The sequence below is a fragment of the Hypanus sabinus genome, chromosome 1, assembly GCF_030144855.1.
Source record: "Hypanus sabinus isolate sHypSab1 chromosome 1, sHypSab1.hap1, whole genome shotgun sequence".
NCBI classification, from domain to species: Eukaryota; Metazoa; Chordata; class Chondrichthyes; order Myliobatiformes; family Dasyatidae; genus Hypanus; species Hypanus sabinus.
Genome location: NC_082706.1, coordinates 42,538,263 through 42,559,217, shown reverse-complemented (window position 1 = coordinate 42,559,217; position 20,955 = coordinate 42,538,263). Strand labels below are relative to the sequence as shown.

Here is a 20,955-nt window from a genome sequence, read left to right as displayed (position 1 = left end):
CTTAAGTGTCAATGACTGCATCGAGGTTCTCCCTTCCCATTGCTGCCATAACATCTGTCTTTGGCATGTTAGACGTGTCTTTGTGAAACCCAACAGAAAATAGTCACTAAAGGCCTCAGTGATATCCACATAACCTATTATTAATAACCCCTTCTCATCTTACAAGTTCCCACGTTCACTTAAGCCACAGTTACTATTTTATATCAATACCAAAACTTGTACTGTCCATTCTTTCTATTTTATGTTAGTTTACTTACATAATCATCCTGCCATTTCTTTGTTGATTTCTTTGTGGCTCTTCCCTTCTTTTTGAAGTCTTCCTAATCTTTCAGTTTCCCACTAACGTGCTCTAGAATTAAGGTCACCCTGACCAAAATAAAATTGAAAAGAATTCCTCCCCAGGCCGCTTGCACCTGGAGTTATGCCCTCTCGTACCACACCCCTCTTTCATGTAGCAAGAGACTTTCTTTTTCTAGAACATAGGAATGAACGAAAATAGTTCTTACGGCAAATTCTGGGACTGCGCCAGGCGGGAACATGCACTCCCTCGAGGATGCATCCTTTCTCGTAAGAGGTGATGGCTCTGCAAAGCCGTGCACCACTTGAGCCATGGAGGCACAGGTCGTACACACAGGACCTGTAATAGTTCTCAGGGTCCAGACGACGGTGACAAACAGCGAAGGGTCCCGCGATGTCGAGGATGATGGAGCACTGGGACTCAAAAGAGGGAGACTGGGGGCACCGAGGTTCCGTCACGTTGGTGTTATCTTCACATCTACAGGAGAACAAACTTCAGTGTATGGCAAGCCAGTTATGGTAGGCGGCCATTTTGTCTGCGTGAGACCCGTTCACCCGTGAAGGAGTATAGGTGACGGAGCGGTACCCCTTGTGCGTGTGAGCGATTGACAGAAAGAGACAGAGAGACAGAAATAAAGAGACAGAGTGAGAGACAGAAATAAAGGGACCGCGAGAGAGAGAGAGGGACAGAGAGAGACAGAGAGACAGAAAGATACAGAGACAGAGAGAGAGAGGGAGAGAGAGAGAGAGAGAGAGAGAGAGAGAGAGAGAGAGAGAGAGAGAGAGTTGTCCTCTCCAGTGGTGGGTGAAAGGAGCTGTTTCTGTGCTGTACAACATGATGCCTCCGACACTCAGTGATCCTAATCCCATTTCCTTCTCTTTCACTTTCTCATCCACTCTCGCCCCCCCGATCCCACCTTTCGAGATTCTCCCCTTGCCCAGTCACCAGGTGGAAATTTACAGTCATTGGTTAGCCCACTGACACCGGATCTCTGGTTTGTGGAACAGAACCGCCTTCTCCATGGAAGCAGTTCAGTAGCGGCACAGTTTGATAGGGTGGTAAAGAATGCAGACAACAGGCCTGCCTTTATTAGTCATCGTGTGTAGGTATAAAACATGGTCGAGAGAATCGCATTCAGTTCTGGTCACCAAATTACAGGAAGGGTTTTGAGGCGTCGAAGAGGGTGCAGAAGAAGTTCCCCAGGATGCTATTTGTATCAAAGGGAATGAACTATAAGGGGAATTTGAACCTTGGTTGTTTTCTCTGTAGTGGCCGAGGCTGGGGGAGAACGGATAGAAGTTTATGAGATTACGGGAGAGATAGAAAGAGTAAACAAGTGGAATGGTTTCCTACAATCTAGAAATATCTAATATCAGAGGGCATGCGCTTAAGGCGAGAGGAAGAATGTTCAAAGGTGGTGTGCGGGGCAAATTAAATTGTACTCAGCCTTCTCCTTACACAGTGTCCATATCCCTGTATATTCTTGTCTGCCTCTTTCTAAGAGCCTCTTGAATGCACCTATCGCATCAGCCTTCACCATGGGGGCTGAGGGGTGACCTTATAGAGGTTTATAAAACCAAGAGAGGTATAGATAACGTGGATGGTCACAATTTCCCGCTGGGTCAGGGATTCTAAAGCCAGGGGGCGCGGTTTAAGATGGGAAGGGATAGATTTAAACGTACAAGATTTCCACGGACGATGAATGGAAGGAGTTGGTGCAGGAAGTGGTAGACCCAGGTACAACAAAGACCTTCCAAAGATATTTGGACAAATACATGGATAGGAAATGTTCAGAAGGAATGTTCGCGGTGTAGGTTAATAGGTTGACTCAACGCTGTGGGCTGAAAGGCCTATCCTGGTTCTACTGCTCCATGTTCTAAGATACTTTCCCTAAGCAAATCGGACTGTATAGACAAGTGTTCTGCAGGCCATCCCCACCTCTGAGAGCTGTCGGTGATTCCCTAGAGGTACCTGGGCTCGCTGCCGTTTCTGGAAGGCTCCAGATCGTCATCAGAAGGATCGTCATTCCAGTTGCCACACATCCCACGCAGGAAGCCGGCGTAGGACGGCCCCACCCTCACAAAGATGTTCCCCTCCCCGTCGAAACGCACTTCCAGCTGGGACGCTGTGACAGCTATGACATCATCACCCACACTGGATAGGTTGGCGACGGAGGGGATGATGAAAGGAAGAGAGATGAGTGTTTCATTCATCTGAGCGGAAAAGCAAGTTGAGAAGTTAGTTTGTTTGTCCACTTGATACCATTCTGTCTTCCTCCACACCATCTCATCACTCACGCCTGAGGTCAGACACAGAGTGAAACTCCCTCCGCACCATCCCATCATACACTCGATGGGGTCAAACCAAGAGAGAAGCTCTCTCCACACCGTCCCATCAGTCATGCCCGAGGTCAGACACAGTAACGTTCCCTCCAAACCGTCCCATCACACAATCCTGGGCTCAGACACAGAGTGAAGCATCCTCCACAAGACACTATCGCTCACGCTCGAGGTCAGACACAGAGTAAAGCTTCCTCTACACTGTCCCATCGCACACTCTTGCGATCAGATACAGAGTGAGGCTCCTTCCTCACAAACCCATAAATTTCGAGTTTATTGTCGGATGCTCAAGCCCATGTGTACACATGTGCAAAGAGAAACTATCTGGCTCAGCATCACAGGCACTGAGCATCGGAGGCACAACATTCACAAGCACTGTAGTGTAAAGCTCAGCGCAGCACTTTACACTGCCAGCCTGACTGATCGTGGTTCAATTCACGCGCTTGCAGTGCATGGGCTTCCTCGTGATGCTCCGGTTTCCTCCCGCATTAACCAGTGATGCTAAGTAGTTGCCATCCTATGTTGACACCAGAAGTTTGGCAACACATGCGGGCTGCATTACGCTGTACAATATTCTACGCAATAACTGCTACAGTCCGTGACACTCAGTATTCTGGTCTATGCTACTGATTCCTCCCCTCTCCACACAATACGTCCTACTGTATGCTACTCACTAAACTCACTACGCCACTCGCCACGCTGCTTGATTCTTCGTGGTTCATCCCTCGCGACTTACCGTCGGCTGCCTTCCCCTCTCAAGTACGAAGTCGGCGCCCACCAGCTGGACCCTGACACGAGTGATCCCCTCTGCCTTCTCGCCCTCCTGCCACTTCTCCGCGGTCACTCGGAACCAGGGGGCAGAGGCATTGCAGCACACCTCGGCCAGCGTGTGGGTGCAGTGACCCCGGAGGCGGGCCGGTCGGCCGTCGAAGCTGAGGAGGTGGGCCCCTCCGCCTGTGACGGTGCAGAGGGCCTGGGCGGTGAAGCAGCCCCTCCTGCCCCCGCGGATGGTGCACACCTCCCCGGCCCCACAGCCCAAGGGGACGCAGTGGACTCTTCTTTCCTGGGAGCACTGGCACACCTCTGCACACTCTGGAGACACCCTTCGCTCTCCCAACTGCAAGTAGACAGAACAACATTAGTTCCTGGCAGAAGGACAGCCACTGCAGTGAGAGCGTGAGACGCAGAGATAACGCATGTGCTTGTGTATGTTAGAGACAGTGTGTGCGAAACACAATGTGTGCATGTGGGTGTGAGAGAGCAAACTGCATACGTGTACAGCAACTCACACAAACTGCTGGAGAAACTCCGCAGGCCAGACAGCATCCATGGAAAAGAGTAAAAGAGTTGACGTTTTGGGCCGAGACCCCCGCCGGCTGTTTACTCTTTTCCATGGATATTGCTTGGCCTGCTGAGTTCCACCAGCATTTTGTGTGTTGTTTCGGATTTCCCGGCAAATTTTCGAGAGTTTGCATACGTGTATGTGTGGATGAAATAGGAAATGTATGTGTACTTTAGCTACAGTGCATGAGATAGAGCTACAGGTTCAGAACGCCAGAGAGAGAGTGAGAGTGAGCGCGCGCCCGTGACACAGAGCGAGCGAGAGAGACACAGAGCGCCACACAGAGCCAGAGAGAAAGAGGAACAGAGCGAGGAGGGATCCCGAGAGTGGAGGAGTGGAGAGCGGCGCCACGCGTAGCGAGCGAGAAGGGGAGGAGTGCGCGCCACACGGAGCGAGCGAGAAGGGGAGGAGTGCGCGCCACGCGGAGCGAGCGAGAAGGGGAGGAGTGCGCGCCACACGGAGCGAGCGAGAAGGGGAGGAGTGCGCGCCACGCGGAGCGAGCGAGAGAGGGGGGAGCGCGCGCCACGCGGAGCGAGCGAGAGGGGGGAGCGCGCGCCACGCGGAGCGAGCGAGAGAGGGAGAGACGCATAGCCAGTGTGAGCGAGAGAGCACGAATGAATATGTAAATGTGTGCGGAAAAACTCGCAGCCTCGGGCCACCGTGGTTCATGGGCCCAGTTGTGCGTAAGACCGCGACGAGACTGAGCTCTGCTTGACTCCCTCTCTTGCCTTCATGTAGACACCGTGATGTAAACAGCCGCAGCGATCCCGGGGGACGCATTCGCTCCCGTCGCGGAAGTATCCCGGATCACAGAAACACCCTTCCGAGCACGACTCGTTGCAGTGTAAAGTGGAGGAATTGAAGACACAATCCCGGTCGCACACATTCCCACACGCCTCATAGTGACTGTTGGCCGGACACCGGATGCCTGGAAGACAGAATGACAGAATAAACCTCGCCAACGCTCTGAGCGATGCTCTCAAACCCTCTCTACATCGACTCTGTACATTTTGCTGCCTCGGTGAATCCAAGAAAGCTTGCCGTGCCCCTGATTCCCCGGGAAGCTAAACAAATTCAGCGTGTTCCCGGTGCCCCTCACTGAATTATTACCACTGTCCATAGAAAGTTCCCAGCGTGAGGCGGGGTCTATGATAATATTGGCTGCTTTTCCAAGGGGCGAGGTAAACACGTGCACTGAAAAACTGACTTGCAGTAACATCGCAGACTCACATCAGCAACACTTCAACAAAATTGACAGTTGCATAATGAGCTCGCGTAGTGGCCTAAATGCAAGAGGCTTCAGAGGGTTGTAGATTCAGACAGCTCCATCCCGGGCACAAGCCTCGGCCGCATCAAGGATATCTTGCCTCACGGCATCTCTCACTAAGGCCCCTTGCCATCCGGTTTATGTCCTCTTCGCATTACTACTATGAGGGGTGGAGTTAGTGAGCAAGAAGGTCCACAGGCAATGTTACAGGAGCAGCTTCTTCCCCTCCGCCATCAGATTTTTCAATGGCCCATGAACACTACTTTGTCATGCTTCCTTTGCATTGTTTATTTATTATTGTAACAGAGTAAATAGTTACTCCTTCAGGAAACTGAGGGGAAATCTTATGGCGCTGCATAAGATCATGATGGTTTTAGATGAAGAGACTGCTCTGTCTGTTTCTTCCTGGGTAGGGTATCGAAAGCCAGAGAGCACACGATTAAAGTGAGAGGGAAAACGATTAAGGGTCGGGTTTTACCCACACAAAGGGAGGTATGTGCATAGCCAGAGGAAATGGTAGAGGTTTGTACAATTATAATCTTTCCCAGGTTTGTGGATTTAAAAAAAAAATGCTTGGCGCTATATGGGTCAAAGGCGGGCAAATGGGAATGGCTTAGATGGATATAGTGTTGAAGAATGTTCTCAATTTTCTAAATTCCAACTGATACAATCCCACAAAATTCGAACAATGTAATGTAGTGTATAGGGCTTTTAAGCGGGAATTTAATAAGGTACCCCATGCAAGGCTTATTGAGAAAGTAAGGAAGCATGGGATCCATGGTGTATTTGCTTTGTGGATCCAGAACTGACTTACACACAGAAGGCAAAAGGTGTTTGTAGACGAGTCATATTCTGCATGGAGGTTGGTGATCAGTGGTGTGCCTCCGGGATCTGTTCTGGGACCACTGCTGTTTGTGATTTTCATAAATGAGCTGGATGGGGAAGTGGGAGGGGAATAGATGAGTACATTTTCTGATGACACAAAGGTTGGGGGTGTTGTGGATAGTGTGGAGAGCTGTCAGAGGTTACAGCAGGACATTCATAGGATACAAACCTGGGCTGAGAAGTGTCAGTTAGAATTCAACCCAGATACGTGTGAGGTGGTACATTTTGGTAGGTCAAATATGAATATAGTAGATTATGGCAAGACACTTGACAGTGTGGAGGATCAGAGGGATCTTGGGGTCCGAGTCCATAGGACAATCAAAGCTGTGGCGCATGTTGACTGTGCCGTTAAGAAGGCATACGTTCTATTGGCCTTCAACAACCGTGGGATTGAGTTCAAGTGCTGAGAGGTAATGTTACAGCTATATAGGACCCTGCTCAGAACCCACTTGGACTGCTGTGCTCAGTTCTGGTCACCTCACTGCAGGAAGGATGTGGATACTATCGTAAGGGTGCAGAAGAGATTTACAAGGCTGTTGCCTGGATGGGAGAGCATGCCTTATGAGAATAGGTTGGGACAACTTGTCCTTTTCTCCTTGCAACGATGGAGGATGAGATGACCTGATAGAGGTTTATAAGATCATGAGAGGCAATGTTCATTTTGATAGTGAGAGGCTGAAGCCCAGGGCTGAAATGGCTAACACGAGAGGATACAGTTTTAAAAAGCTTGGAAGTAGGTACAGATGAGATGTCAGGGGAAAGTTGTCGCTTAATTTATAAAAGCGCAAGGGAGTGGTGAGTGCGTGTAACGGGCTGCCCGTGATGGTGGTGGAGGTGGACACGAAGGGTCTTTTAAGAGCCTCCTGAAAAGGTAATGCACGTTAGAAAAATAGAGTGTTATGGGTAACCGGAGATAATTTCTAAAGTAAGTACATGTTCTGCACAGCATTGTGGGCCGAAGAGCCTGTATTGCGCTGTAGGTTTCCCATGCTTCTAACAAACCCTCGCGAGACATCCCACTCATTCCAGTGATTAGTTCGCTGTCACACCAGAGATCTCAGGGGATTCAGGGAGAGCTGGAAAATTAGATGCAGAATTGCTCAGTGGTTTGATGCAGAGGGTGTTGGTTCTTTCTTGGATTGGAAGCCGGGGACTGGTGGTGTTCAGAGATCTGTGCTGTGACTCTCGACTTCAAAGTTTGTCACTCTGATCTACATCAATGATTTGTAGAAGGCATAGTTCTAATGCGAGGATTTACAAGATTGGAGACGTAGGTGGGCTGAGAAATAGAAAGTGAAGTTTAATACGGATAAGTATGAGGTCTGCGTTTTGGGAAGACAAAGGAGGTCACTGTTTTCACAGTAAACGTTAAAGTGCTGGAGAGCGTTGTAGAATGCAAGAACCTGCAAGTACAGGTTCCCTAAAAATTGTGAGACGGGCAGACAGAGCAGCGAAGAGGGCGGTTGGCACGCTGCCTTCATCAGCCAGATCACTGAGCAGAGGAGTTGAGATGGGAGATTTTGTTGCGGCCATATTAGAAATGATGTACTCACCCTGCTGTAGGAAAGATGTCATTAATATGCAAAGGGAGCAGATGAGATTTACGAGGATGTTGCCGGGACTCGAAGACCTGAGATATGGGGAGAGGTTGGGCAGGTTGGGACTTTATTCACTGGATCATAGAAACTGAGGAATACTCATAAATGGGGCATAGATAAAGTATAAGCGTGCGGTTCCACCCACACCACCCCACCCCCCACCCCCGGTGCTGGGGAATCAAGCTAGAGGGCTTCCGTGCTGTGATACCGTGATATTTCCGACAGGCGGACCCTACCGCAGAATGTCTCGGTCCTCCAGGGCTCTGGCCTCATCCCAGCAGAGCGGCACGCCTCGGCATAGCTGGAGAGAGCCTGGCAGAGGCTGGCCTCCAGGCCGCCGGTGGCGCACAGGTCATAGACGCAGCTCTGCTCGAAATCCTGAGGGTCGATAGCGGCATGGCAATGTCGGAAGGGGCCGTTCTGGGCTCGGAGGAGGCCGCAGGAGGACGGCAACGAGTAGCGTTCCGCCTCGGTGCAGACTCCGCACCCATCTGTGCAGGAGTCCCGGCATACGTCCCCTCCGCCATCGCCGTCCACCCTCCAACTGGCCCCGAATATCCCCGGCGAGGTCGTAAGGTTCCCGCTGCGCGTGCGCAAGTCGTCGGTGGGGTCCCCGTTCATATTCCCGCACATCCCACAGACGGCTCCGTGATAGGTTCCTGGCAGGGTGATCGAGGCGTGGTGGGAGCCATCGTAGGTGACGGTCAGTCCGAAGTCCGCTGTCGCCCTCATAGTGAACCCGGCGGTCCGGACTTGGAGTCGGCCATCCTCGAGGAAGACCGGGACGGAACTCCGGGTCCCGTTCACCTGTCAGGACTGTATCAGTTCCACGACAAATCACACAGCTCCGCATTAGTCCCATAACTCATCCCACTGCCTCATTCCCTCCCACTTCACTGTCAGTCCCCAAACTAAACCCATGACCCGCGCTCTCCCAACTGCCTTATCATTCAGCCCTGAAACGAATCGCACTGCCCCACATCGAACCACAAACATTCAATCCCAATCACTCTCCGCCCAGAGAACGTCCGGCATCAGGAGGAATTCCAACTATTTCGAGCTAAAATTAATGAACTGAAACAGTTATTCTCCCGCCGATTTACCAGGACGTAGTTGGTAGTCCCCTTGAGCATAATAACTTCAGTTCCGTAGACCAGGAGACGGACAAGTCTCACGAACGATACGGCCACGCTCCCGCGGTTCTCGTTCGCTCCCTCCACCCTGTAGTAGGTCAAGTCAGACAGTCCATCACACAGCTCGGACAGGACATAGGTGCACGTCCCCTGGAAGTGGATGACCCTCTGGTCGAAGGTGTAATAGTGGGGGTCTCCGTAAACGTCGCAGGTCTTCATCGAGACTGGGCGGCAGGCGTGGAACGGTGGAGCAGGAACGCAGATCTCTGCCGCGCCGCACGGTTCAGAAACACACGTTAACAACCCTTCCGAGGAACATTTACATTTGGTTTGGCAGCTTCCATTGACCCACACTGTCTCGTTTTCCCGAACGTACATTCCTGCGGAAATATTTAATGCGTTACACACTTACTCCGGAGCAACCTCTCAGGTTAACAGGAATCAGAATCCGGTTTATTATCATTGACATATGACACGGAATTTGTTTCTTTGATTTCTGAATGCTTCGTGAACCCATGAACACTAGCGCGCTATTTCTCTTTTGCACTATTTAATTTCTCTAATGGTGTCTTTAGCTATCCAGCTATCTATCCATCCATCTATCTAATTTATCTATTTATCTACAGTAAGTACTTTGTCCATATTTATTCATTATCTTACTTAGTTGTTTATTGTAACGTATAGTACTCTTAAGTATTGCGCTGGACGGCTGCAACAGAACAAGAACTTTCACAACGTATGTCAGTGATTAAAAGAACAACCTGATTTTGATTCTAATTATTTTGCAGGAGGGCTACCTTACAATCTCCTCCCTTTCAGAATTGAAGGCAGCAGAGACCGGGGAACAGGAGAGGAGATGAACCTCGGGGCAGATCAACCTTTGTCATATTGAACGGCAGAACAGCGAACCGCTTCTACTGCTGTTGTCTTGCGTTCTGTACTTTACCCTGCAACATTTTGATTCCTGCCACCGATTGATTTTCAGTCCAATTCTACACTTTCCCTTCGTTCTTGTATCTAGAGTTATGGAACTAAGAAAAACACAACACGGAAATAGGCCCTTCCGCTTATCTTAACCATGCCGAACCATTTAACCTGTCCCCTCGCATCAACCCGCACCGGCACCATAGCCCTCCAAACTCCTACATCCAGACTTCGCAAATTCACTTGCACCGTTTGCGCTGGCAGCTCTTTACCTTCTGGCTGAAGAAGTTTCCTCCCATGTTCCCCTTAAACTTTTCACCTTTCTCCCTTAGCCCATGACCTCTGGTTGCAGTCCCACACAAGCTCAGTGGGAAAAAAGCCTGCTTGCATTCACCGTATTTATACCCCGCATATTTTGTATACCTCTATCAAATCTCCCCTCAATCTTCTACGTTCCAAGGTACAGCATAATGTCCAAACCTATACAATCTTTCCTTATAATTCAGGTCCACCAGACCCAGTAACATCCTTGGAAATCTTCCCTCTACTCTTTCATCCTTTCCTGTAGGTAGGTGGCCAAAACTACACACAATACTCCAAAATAGGCATCAGTGTTGTCTTATACAACTTAACCATAATATCCCATCTCCTGTACTCAATGCATTGATTTATGAAGGCAAATGTGCCTCTTAACGATACTATTTGTCTGTGGTGCTACTTTCAACGATCTAAGCTTTCTAAGCTTCTCCTCAATGTTATAAGTGAACGCACACCTACGACTTCCACTGGCAGCTTATTCCACACTCACACCACCCTCTTAGTGAAGAGGTTCTCCTTTAGAATCCCCTTACCCTTAAGTATTTTACTTTAATGGGTAACGTCTAGTTCTACATGCACTCACCCTATCTATAACCCTCAAACTTTACACACATCTATACAAACTCCCCACCTCCCTCCCCAACCCCCTCCCATTCTTCTGCACTGTAGCGAATAAGGTCGGAACCTGCTCAACCTGTCTGAATAACTCCAATCCTCAAGTCTTGGCAATATCCTTGTAAATTTTCTCAGACCTCTTTCAGGTTTATTTCAATTTACTTGCAGAACAAGGTCCCCAGACCCACTTGCCAGCGTTTGACACACATTCTTCAACACCTTTCCGATCCATGTATCTGTCCAAGTGTCTTTTTGCACTGCTGTCAACGTACCTGCCTTATCAAATTCCTCTGGCAGCTAGTTTCACATATGGACAACCCCCTAAGTGAAAGATGCCCTCACTTTCCTGTTATTTTTCTCCCCTCTAACGATAAATCTGTGCTCTCTAGTTCTTGTGTCTCCATTCCTGTTTATTCACCATATTTATAAACTCGTGGTTTATACGCCTCTAAATCACTTCCCAGTGTCCTACATTCCAAGGAATAAAGTCCTAGGTTGTCAAACCTGTTCCGAAATCTCAGTCCCTCAGGTGTTGACAATATCAATCTTTTCTGCGCTCTTCCCAGTTTATTAAGTATTATTACGATCTATGTTCGTCATGAATTTAACATCACTGTAAGATGGCCCCTTAGTCTCAATCGCTATCAGATTAATAGCAACTTCAGCGTAATTAAGTAGATATAATCAGTTCAGAGTCTAACTGTGATCACAAGAGCTAGAAGTGGAACTTAAGTGCAGATTATATTCTCCTCAAACCAGAGATCAGGCGCTTGGGGCTCGGGGGTTAGAGGGGAAGACAGAGATAGGACAAATTGGAAGTGTGTGGGAGAGGAAGAGAGCTATCCTATTGAAAAACAGTGGTTTAATTCGCTAATATAATTTAATATTCCTTACCATTATATATACAACCCTCGAGTGCTTTGAATGTATCCGCCCTGAAGACCCATCGACCAGGTTCGTCCACGTTGCTGGTTGTCTCGATATCGATTATCTCTGGCGTGTGGGACCCAGGAATCGAGAAAAAGTTCAGGGAGTCCCCGCTGTTGAAGCCAGCCTATTTGGGGATAAGGTGGGTGGGGTGTAGTGGGAGGTGGGGAAGGGAAAGAAGGGAGGAGAATGAGTTGTGAGGGACAATAGAGCAGCTACGGTGGAATGGCGGAGCTTACTCAATGAGCCTAATGGCCCAATTCTGCTCCAAAGTCTTACTGTCCCGCTTTCCTATTCTGAACACGTATACCTGTGCTGGGGTCCCGCCAAGTCTGGTCGACGCGTTGCCGCCGCTCGCTGCTCCGGTGGTCCATTCAATATTCCCGTAGTTAAAGATGATAAATGATTGTAAGCCATCGGTAATCAGGACCGCCTGGAAACTGTTCACCTACAATGTAAAAACAGTCACTGTGACGCAAAGTGTGAAAGGGTGCCGAGGATTCGATATTACATACAAGAGAAAATCTGCAGATGCTGGAAATCCAAACAGCGCACACAAAATGCTGGAGGAATTCAGCAAGCCAGGCAGGATCTATGGAAAAGAGTAACAAGTCGACGTTTGCTGATGTCCTGATGAAGGGTCTTGGCAAGAAACGTCCCGAAAATCTTTTCCACCGATGCTGCCCGGCCTGCTGAGTTCCGTCGATAGTATTACATTGACGTATTGTCACTAAGAAACAGTTTTAGTTCACAGCTTTTTAATCTAATGCGGTAGTATAACACCAAGGTTAAGTCAGTGAGGGCGGGAAACGGGGTCGGGTGGGATTCACAGGAACGGGAATTGGAGTCTCCCTGTGTCGAGAAGGAGTGAGAAACAAGGTCTCAGTTGGTTAAAGGGGGCGAGGAACATCAAATAATAAACTGCCTGACGAACAATTGAGTTCTCAAATGGTACGGTACCGGATTATTGGAAATGGATCTCGGAAACCATAATAGATATTCGAATGGATGGAATGAATACCTTGGAGGACTGGGAGCCATAATAAGCAACGTTATCCCAAGTAGCCACAAACACCCAGCGAGCTTGAAATTCGATTCCGGGTGAGTACTTGCGGACGTCCGCCGTGGCCCGTTGCAGTAACGCTTCCTCGGTACTCTCGCGGTAGTAGACGTTGCCACCCAGCCTATTGTCCACATCTGCCCAGAACGGGGCAATGAAGGCGCGCCCGTCCGGTAGTGGGAATGCAGTAGATGTGTACTGGCTCACAGGCACGACAAAGGAGATGACACCGTTGTTGTTGACCTGTGGGGTTCAGCTTTGTTAGCGTTAATCGGTACAGCACACCCCACGCCTTACCAGCGAGGGTAAGAACAGCGCCAGCGTCAACAGTTCCTTCAATTCCACGCAAAAGCAGATATTCCTCGACATACTAAGATCCTCCAGATTGTTTGTTGCTCCAGCTTCTACCCCCATATTCTCTCTCCTGTGTCTTTTCAGAGTCACTACATAACAGAATCGAGCTATTCCATGCATCAACCCTCCTCCGCCATCCCATCGGGGCTGATTTATTATCCCTCTCAACCCCATCCACTGATCAAGAACTTATCAGCTTTCGTTTTAAATACACTCAAATGACTTGGCATGCTCAGCTGCTCTTGGTACGATTTCCATTGATTCACTGAGCTCTAGCTTAAATAAAAAACCAATCTATGCTTTAAATGGACGTCCCTCAATTCTAATGCAGTGTGCTCTGTTGTTAGGTTCTCCCCATTATAGGAAACAGCCTCTCTACATTCCACTCTATTTAGGCCTTTCACTATTCGATAGGTTTCAATGAGACCCCCTCTCATTTTTCTAAACTTCAGCGAGTACAGGCCCAGAGCCATCACACTTTCCTCATAGTTTAACCCCTTCACACCCAGAATCATTCTCTTGAACCTCCTCGGGCTCTCTCCAATACCAGCATATTTTTTCTTAGATAATGGGCCAAAAGCTGCTCATGATACTCCGTGCAGTCTGAAATATGCCTTTTCAAGCGTCAGAATTAAACACTTGCTCTTATATTCTAGTCCTCTTGAAATGAATGCTAATATTGCATTTGCCTTAATTTATAAGTTAACACTGACTCAATTTATAAGTTAACCTTTAGGGAATCCTGCACATTGACTCCCAGGCGTGTTTGCAGTTCTGATATCTGATTCATTTTGCCCCATTTAGAAAATAGTCTAAGTTTTACTGCTATATTAGTTACAATATTGCAACTACCTTTTCTTTGTCCATTCTCTGATACTATTTAAATCCTTCTGCAGACTCCCTGCTTTCTCAACACGACCTAACCTTATATCCTCATCACTTTTAGCTACAAAGACATCAATTCCATTATCCAAATCATTGACAGGTATCACGAAAAGAAGCAATCCCAACTCCAACCCTGTGGCTGTGTTGAACTAATCAAATAGGTAACAATGCCTAACTGAAGTAATCCTGCCTGCCAAGACAATCCCCATATCTTTCTATTCTCTGCACATTTGTAGACCACCTATCTCGGAGCCGCTTAAATGCCTTGGCATATTTGCCTCCACCACCATTCCTGGCAACACACTCCATCCACCCTCTAAACTGTTTGTAAAAGATTTGCCGCCACATCTGCCATGAAAGTACCCCTTCTCACTTCAGAAACAGGCCCTCCAGTTTTGAACATGTCTACCCTGGGGAAGAGACACCGGCTGGTCGACTCTATCTATTCCTCACCAGGACGAAGCCACCTCATCCCAAAACCCACCAGTGCACTTACATACAAGGAGTTGTAGGATCTTTCAAAGAATGGGAACCATGTTGAGATGGATATGTTTGGGGAGCTTCCATCATCGCTGACCGGATTGGTGATATCGCCACTACTGGTACCAAATGGGTAGAACAATTCGCCTGTAAAATCACAGCAACTTTGAGTTCACAATTACAGAAATAGGCAGCATTAAAATTATTCTTGAATATGACATAAGAAGCAGCCAGTGCAATCAAAGACCCCAGCCAACCCCCCCCCCCCCCGACCCCCCAGATGTTCTCTTTTCTCGTCACTCCCATTGGGAAGAAGACACCTGAAATCCTGCAAACATGTGCCACAAGCTCAACTACAGCTTCTACTCCGCTGTTATGGAGGTATTACATGGTTCCTCAGTACAATGAAAGGGACTCTTAGCCTCACAATCTCTTCTCCTCATGGTCCTTGCACCTTATTGTCTGCACTGTGCTTTCTCTGTATCTGTTACACTTTGTTCTGCTTTCAGTAACCACTTTACTTCGTTCTCCCTCAAGGCACTGTTTAATGATCTGATCTGTGTGGACTTTATGCAAGATTCATCTCGAGACATGTGACAAGAATATTCCAATTCAAGTTCGCCTGTTAGCTGATACCATATACTCACACTCTCTCTGAGAAAAACATCCCTTTAAATCTCACCCTCTCTTTTTCAACTTATGCCCTGTAGTTTTCAACTCCTCTACCTTGAGGTAAACAACTGTGAGTCCTATCTATAAACACTGTGAAGTGTATTGGTTAACTAATGTCACATGTAACCTGATATAATGAAAAACTTTATTTTGCATGCCATCCATACAGATCATTTCATTGCAATGATGCATTGAGGAAAGAACGAATTAAGTGTTACATTTACGAAGAAACTGAAGTGCTGGTGGACAATAAGATGCAAGATCATAACCAGATAGATTGTGAGCTTAAGTGTCCATCTTATCATACTCGCGAACCATTTTATAGTCTGATCACCATGGGGTAGAAGCTATCCCTGAGCCTGGTGGTACATGTTTTCAGACTTTTGTGTCTTCGGCCCATTGGGAGAGGGGAGAAGAAGGAATGTCGAGGATGGCTGGTGGCTTTGTGGAACAAGGAACAATGCATCACAACAAAGGGCCTTCAGCCCTTGACGTTGTGTGACCCGCATAAACGCATTTCACAGTCAATCAATCCCTTCCCTCTTATCCAGTCCACAACCCTACAGTTTTCTATCATTCATGTGCCTGTCTAAGATTTAGTTAAATATCCCCAATTACCTGCCTCTATCACCACACCAGGCAGTGCATTCCACACAGCCACTACTTTGTGTAAAATATCTACCACTGATATCCTGCCAAACTTTATTAGACTGACCTTCAACATTTATAAGAAACTTTACCCCGTACATCCTCACTTAGGTATTGACCACTGCTGACCTGCGGGAATTCATGTTGGCTTTTCCTTCTATCTATGCCTCTCATAATTTTATACACCTCTGCCAAGTTGCCCCTTAACCTTTGTCACTCCATAAAGAAAAGTCCCATCTTGTTCAATGCCAGGCACAGAAAATGTGGAGGAACTCAACAGGCCAGACGGCATCTATGGAGAACAGTCACCAGACGACGTTTTGGGCAGAGACCCTTCAACAGGACTGGAAAAAGAGACAGGAAGTCAGAAATAGGAGTTTACGAAGGGGGTGGGGAGTACAAGCTGGTAGGTGACAGTGAAACCAATAGATGGAGAGGGGTGAAGTAACATGGATTGACATGTTGGAATGTGAATGGGAAGAAGAATTGAAATGGTTGGCTGCCAGGCTATCCTGCTTATTCTGATGGATGGAGTGTATGAGTGTGGATGAAGTGATCTCCCAATCTGTGTCAGGTCTTTCCGATATAGAAGAGGCCACACTGGATGCACCAGATAAAGTAGATCACCCTAGCAGACTCACAAGTGAAGTGTCGTCTCACCTGGAAGGACTGTTTCGGGCACTGAATGGTAGTGAGGGAGGTGGTGTAGGACTAGGTGTGGCACTTGTACATTTGCAAGGATAAATTTCAGGAGGGAGATCGATGGGAGGAAATGTGGACAACGGAGTCATGTAGTAACACAGAACGTGCAGGGGGAGGGAAAGTTATGCTGACGGTGGGACCCCGTTGAAGATAGTGGAAGTTACAAAGAATTACGTGACGCATGCGGAGGCTGGTGGGGTGGTAGGTGAGGACAAGATCCCTTTCACTGGTGTGGTGGTGGGAGAATAGGGTGAGGGCAGACATGCGTGAAATGGAAGAGAGGCCGGTGAGGGCAGACATGCACAAAATGGAAGAGAGGCGGGTGAGGACAGCATTGGTGGTGGAGGAAAGAAACTCTTAGATAGGCAGATGAATGATAGAAACTGGAGGGCTATATCGGAGGTGTGTTGGGGAATGATGGGTGGCTTTTTGTGCGTAACAAAACCATGAGGGGGATAGACAGGGTGAGGGCATTGTCTTTTCCCTTCTTTCGGGGAATTCGAGAACTTCATGGCAGAGGTTCAAGGTGGGATGGGAAAGATTTAATACGACCATTTTACTCAAAGGGTGGTTTATATGAGAAATGAGCTGCCACTGAAAGTGATGAGGGAAGGTACAAAAACAACTTTTAAAAGACATTTGGAAAGGTGAACGGATCGGAAAGGTTTTGGGGAATTTAGACCAAGTGCAGGAAAATGGAACTACCTTGGACTGGACACCGTGGTGTGCATGGATTGGTTGGGCTGAAGGGCCTGCTTCCACTAACTCGATTAGAAACTTAATCAGTGGAGCTTCTTCAGCCAATACAGGCTGGGTCTGTCCTTCCTGGATCAGACGTAGTAACCTTCTCTCCAGAGCAGAGAAATCTAAAATTTTAGGGAAATAATAGGTAGGTTCAGAGGAATGTGTTTTTTTTATAATCCCTCCCTTCCCAGAATGTGTTTGGGATCTGGGAAACCCTGCCTGAGCACCAATGCTTCCCAGGACCCTGTCGTTCACTGTTCTGAGTAAACTCTTCACCATCCTCTGACCGGCATGAGAACAGAAGAAAATCTGGCCGAATGGTGCCACGACGACAATCTCTCACTCAATGTCTGCAAAACCAAAGAGCTGATTATCGAGAATATGCGGAAGAAGTCTGAGGCCAAGGAAGCAGTCCTCATTAGGGATCAGAGGTGGAGAGGGTCAGTAACTGTTTGGCATTATCATTTCAGGTATCTGTCCTGGAACCACCATATCAATGACATCAAAAAGACACGACAACGTCTCTGTTGTTTGAGAAGTTTGTGTAGATTCAGCTGGTTATCTAAAACCTTCACAAACTTCCATAGGTATTCAGTGGACAGTATCCAGACTGGCTGCATCACAGCCTGGTACAGAAACACTAATGTCCAAGATCAGAAAAATACACTAATTTTGTTCATTTACAAATCAATCAACAGCACTCATACTCTGGATGAATTCCTCCATTGAAAACTATTAGGAAGTAGTACACAATTTCATAGTGCTGTAGAAGTATTGGCCGAGTTCTAATTTGCTCCATATTTCACTGAAATACATAATAGGTTATTCAGTTAAATCGTAGATTATCTTTTGACACCATTTTAATTATTTCCATGTAACTTCAGCTAAGAGGGACAGGTGCTTAATTAAGCTAAAATGTACTGGTCCTGTTGTGTCTCAATTAAATAGAATCCATCGATTTTTATCATTTGTCAGTTATCTGACTTTTTTTGTATTAGCACAGATATGTCATCTTTTGCACGTTGATTCCTTGTCAGACTTTATTTATGTATAACTTTTCATGAATTCCACTGTATTTCTTTTTATGTAAATGCTTGCAAGAAATTGAATCTCATGTGGTATATACATACTTATATATTATAACTTCTGCTAATTCTTCCAGAGTCCTTAAATGCATCCCACCGGGACCAGTGGGCATGTCTACCAGTTTCTTGATCACTGCACTCTTAAGTGTCAATGACTGCATCGAGGTTCTCCCTTCCCATTGCTGCCATAACATCTGTCTTTGGCATGTTAGACGTGTCTTTGTGAAACCCAACAGAAAATAGTCACTAAAGGCCTCAGTGATATCCACATAACCTATTATTAATAACCCCTTCTCATCTTACAAGTTCCCACGTTCACTTAAGCCACAGTTACTGTTTTATATCAATACCAAAACTTGTACTGTCCATTCTTTCTATTTTATGTTAGTTTACTTACATAATCATCCTGCCATTTCTTTGTTGATTTCTTTGTGGCTCTTCCCTTCTTTTTGAAGTCTTCCTAATCTTTCAGTTTCCCACTAACGTGCTCTAGAATTAAGGTCACCCTGACCAAAATAAAATTGAAAAGAATTCCTCCCCAGGCCGCTTGCACCTGGAGTTATGCCCTCTCGTACCACACCCCTCTTTCATGTAGCAAGAGACTTTCTTTTTCTAGAACATAGGAATGAACGAAAATAGTTCTTACGGCAAATTCTGGGACTGCGCCAGGCGGGAACATGCACTCCCTCGAGGATGCATCCTTTCTCGTAAGAGGTGATGGCTCTGCAAAGCCGTGCACCACTTGAGCCATGGAGGCACAGGTCGTACACACAGGACCTGTAATAGTTCTCAGGGTCCAGACGACAGTGACAAACAGCGAAGGGTCCCGCGATGTCGAGGATGATGGAGCACTGGGACTCAAAAGAGGGAGACTGGGGGCACCGAGGTTCCGTCACGTTGGTGTTATCTTCACATCTACAGGAGAACAAACTTCAGTGTATGGCAAGCCAGTTATGGTAGGCGGCCATTTTGTCTGCGTGAGACCCGTTCACCCGTGAAGGAGTATAGGTGACGGAGCGGTACCCCTTGTGCGTGTGAGCGATTGACAGAAAGAGACAGAGAGACAGAAATAAAGAGACAGAGTGAGAGACAGAAATAAAGGGACCGCGAGAGAGAGAGAGGGACAGAGAGAGACAGAGAGACAGAAAGATACAGAGACAGAGAGAGAGAGGGAGAGAGAGAGAGAGAGAGAGAGAGAGAGAGAGAGAGAGAGAGAGTTGTCCTCTCCAGTGGTGGGTGAAAGGAGCTGTTTCTGTGCTGTACAACATGATGCCTCCGACACTCAGTGATCCTAATCCCATTTCCTTCTCTTTCACTTTCTCATCCACTCTCGCCCCCCCGATCCCACCTTTCGAGATTCTCCCCTTGCCCAGTCACCAGGTGGAAATTTACAGTCATTGGTTAGCCCACTGACACCGGATCTCTGGTTTGTGGAACAGAACCGCCTTCTCCATGGAAGCAGTTCAGTAGCGGCACAGTTTGATAGGGTGGTAAAGAATGCAGACAACAGGCCTGCCTTTATTAGTCATCGTGTGTAGGTATAAAACATGGTCGAGAGAATCGCATTCAGTTCTGGTCACCAAATTACAGGAAGGGTTTTGAGGCGTCGAAGAGGGTGCAGAAGAAGTTCCCCAGGATGCTATTTGTATCAAAGGGAATGAACTATAAGGGGAATTTGAACCTTGGTTGTTTTCTCTGTAATGGCCGAGGCTGGGGGAGAACGGATAGAAGTTTATGAGATTACGGGAGAGATAGAAAGAGTAAACAAGTGGAATGGTTTCCTACAATCTAGAAATATCTAATATCAGAGGGCATGCGCTTAAGGCGAGAGGAAGAATGTTCAAAGGTGGTGTGCGGGGCAAATTAAATTGTACTCAGCCTTCTCCTTACACAGTGTCCATATCCCTGTATATTCTTGTCTGCCTCTTTCTAAGAGCCTCTTGAATGCACCTATCGCATCAGCCTTCACCATGGGGGCTGAGGGGTGACCTTATAGAGGTTTATAAAACCAAGAGAGGTATAGATAACGTGGATGGTCACAATTTCCCGCTGGGTCGGGGATTCTAAAGCCAGGGGGCGCGGTTTAAGATGGGAAGGGATAGATTTAAACGTACAAGATTTCCACGGACGATGAATGGAAGGAGTTGGTGCAGGAAGTGGTAGACCCAGGTACAACAAAGACCTTCCAAAGATATTTGGACAAATACATGGATAGGAAAAGTTCAGAAGGAATGTTCGCGGTGTAGGTTAATAGGTTGACTCAACGCTGTGGGCTGAAAGGCCTATCCTGGTTCTACTGCTCCATGTTCTAAGATACTTTCCCTAAGCAAATCGGACTGTATAGACAAGTGTTCTGCAGGCCATCCCCACCTCTGAGAGCTGTCGGTGATTCCCTAGAGGTACCTGGGCTCGCTGCCGTTTCTGGAAGGCTCCAGATCGTCATCAGAAGGATCGTCATTCCAGTTGCCACACATCCCACGCAGGAAGCCGGCGTAGGACGGCCCCACCCTCACAAAGATGTTCCCCTCCCCGTCGAAACGCACTTCCAGCTGGGACGCTGTGACAGCTATGACATCATCACCCACACTGGATAGGTTGGCGACGGAGGGGATGATGAAAGGAAGAGAGATGAGTGTTTCATTCATCTGAGCGGAAAAGCAAGTTGAGAAGTTAGTTTGT

The 20,955-nt window shown here is 47.5% G+C and overlaps 2 protein-coding genes across 2 annotated transcripts in view; both read right to left on the bottom strand.

The window, feature by feature from the left end:
- Nucleotide 1: 1 nt before the first annotated feature.
- On the bottom strand, nucleotides 2–4,713 carry LOC132398439 (zonadhesin-like). Its single transcript, XM_059977918.1, has 5 exons — nucleotides 4,708–4,713; nucleotides 3,374–3,754; nucleotides 2,270–2,511; nucleotides 507–775; nucleotides 2–78 (listed from the first exon to the last, which is right to left on the bottom strand). The coding sequence occupies exons 1-5, from the start codon at nucleotides 4,711–4,713 to the stop codon at nucleotides 2–4; spliced, it is 975 nt and encodes a 324-aa protein (XP_059833901.1).
- Nucleotides 4,710–20,955, bottom strand: part of LOC132398390 (alpha-tectorin-like) — a 46,649-nt gene continuing 30,403 nt past the window's right edge. The window contains exons 12-19 of the mRNA XM_059977785.1: nucleotides 20,680–20,921; nucleotides 18,923–19,191; nucleotides 14,442–14,572; nucleotides 12,668–12,949; nucleotides 11,957–12,094; nucleotides 11,614–11,773; nucleotides 8,833–9,242; nucleotides 4,710–4,907 (exon numbers count right to left, since the gene is read on the bottom strand). Of these exons, the coding sequence (XP_059833768.1) occupies nucleotides 4,710–4,907; nucleotides 8,833–9,242; nucleotides 11,614–11,773; nucleotides 11,957–12,094; nucleotides 12,668–12,949; nucleotides 14,442–14,572; nucleotides 18,923–19,191; nucleotides 20,680–20,921 (1,830 nt within the window). The remainder of the gene's footprint in view (nucleotides 4,908–8,832; nucleotides 9,243–11,613; nucleotides 11,774–11,956; nucleotides 12,095–12,667; nucleotides 12,950–14,441; nucleotides 14,573–18,922; nucleotides 19,192–20,679; nucleotides 20,922–20,955) is intronic.

Excerpts from the sequence above, each read along its gene's own strand:
- LOC132398439 (XM_059977918.1), bottom strand. Across the intron at positions 2,512-3,373 it reads AGAGGGGAAGGCAGCCGACG|ATGAATGAAACACTCATCTC; the intron begins GTAAGTCGCGAG and ends TTTTCCGCTCAG. Across the intron at positions 776-2,269 it reads AGAAACGGCAGCGAGCCCAG|ATGTGAAGATAACACCAACG; the intron begins GTACCTCTAGGG and ends GTTCTCCTGTAG.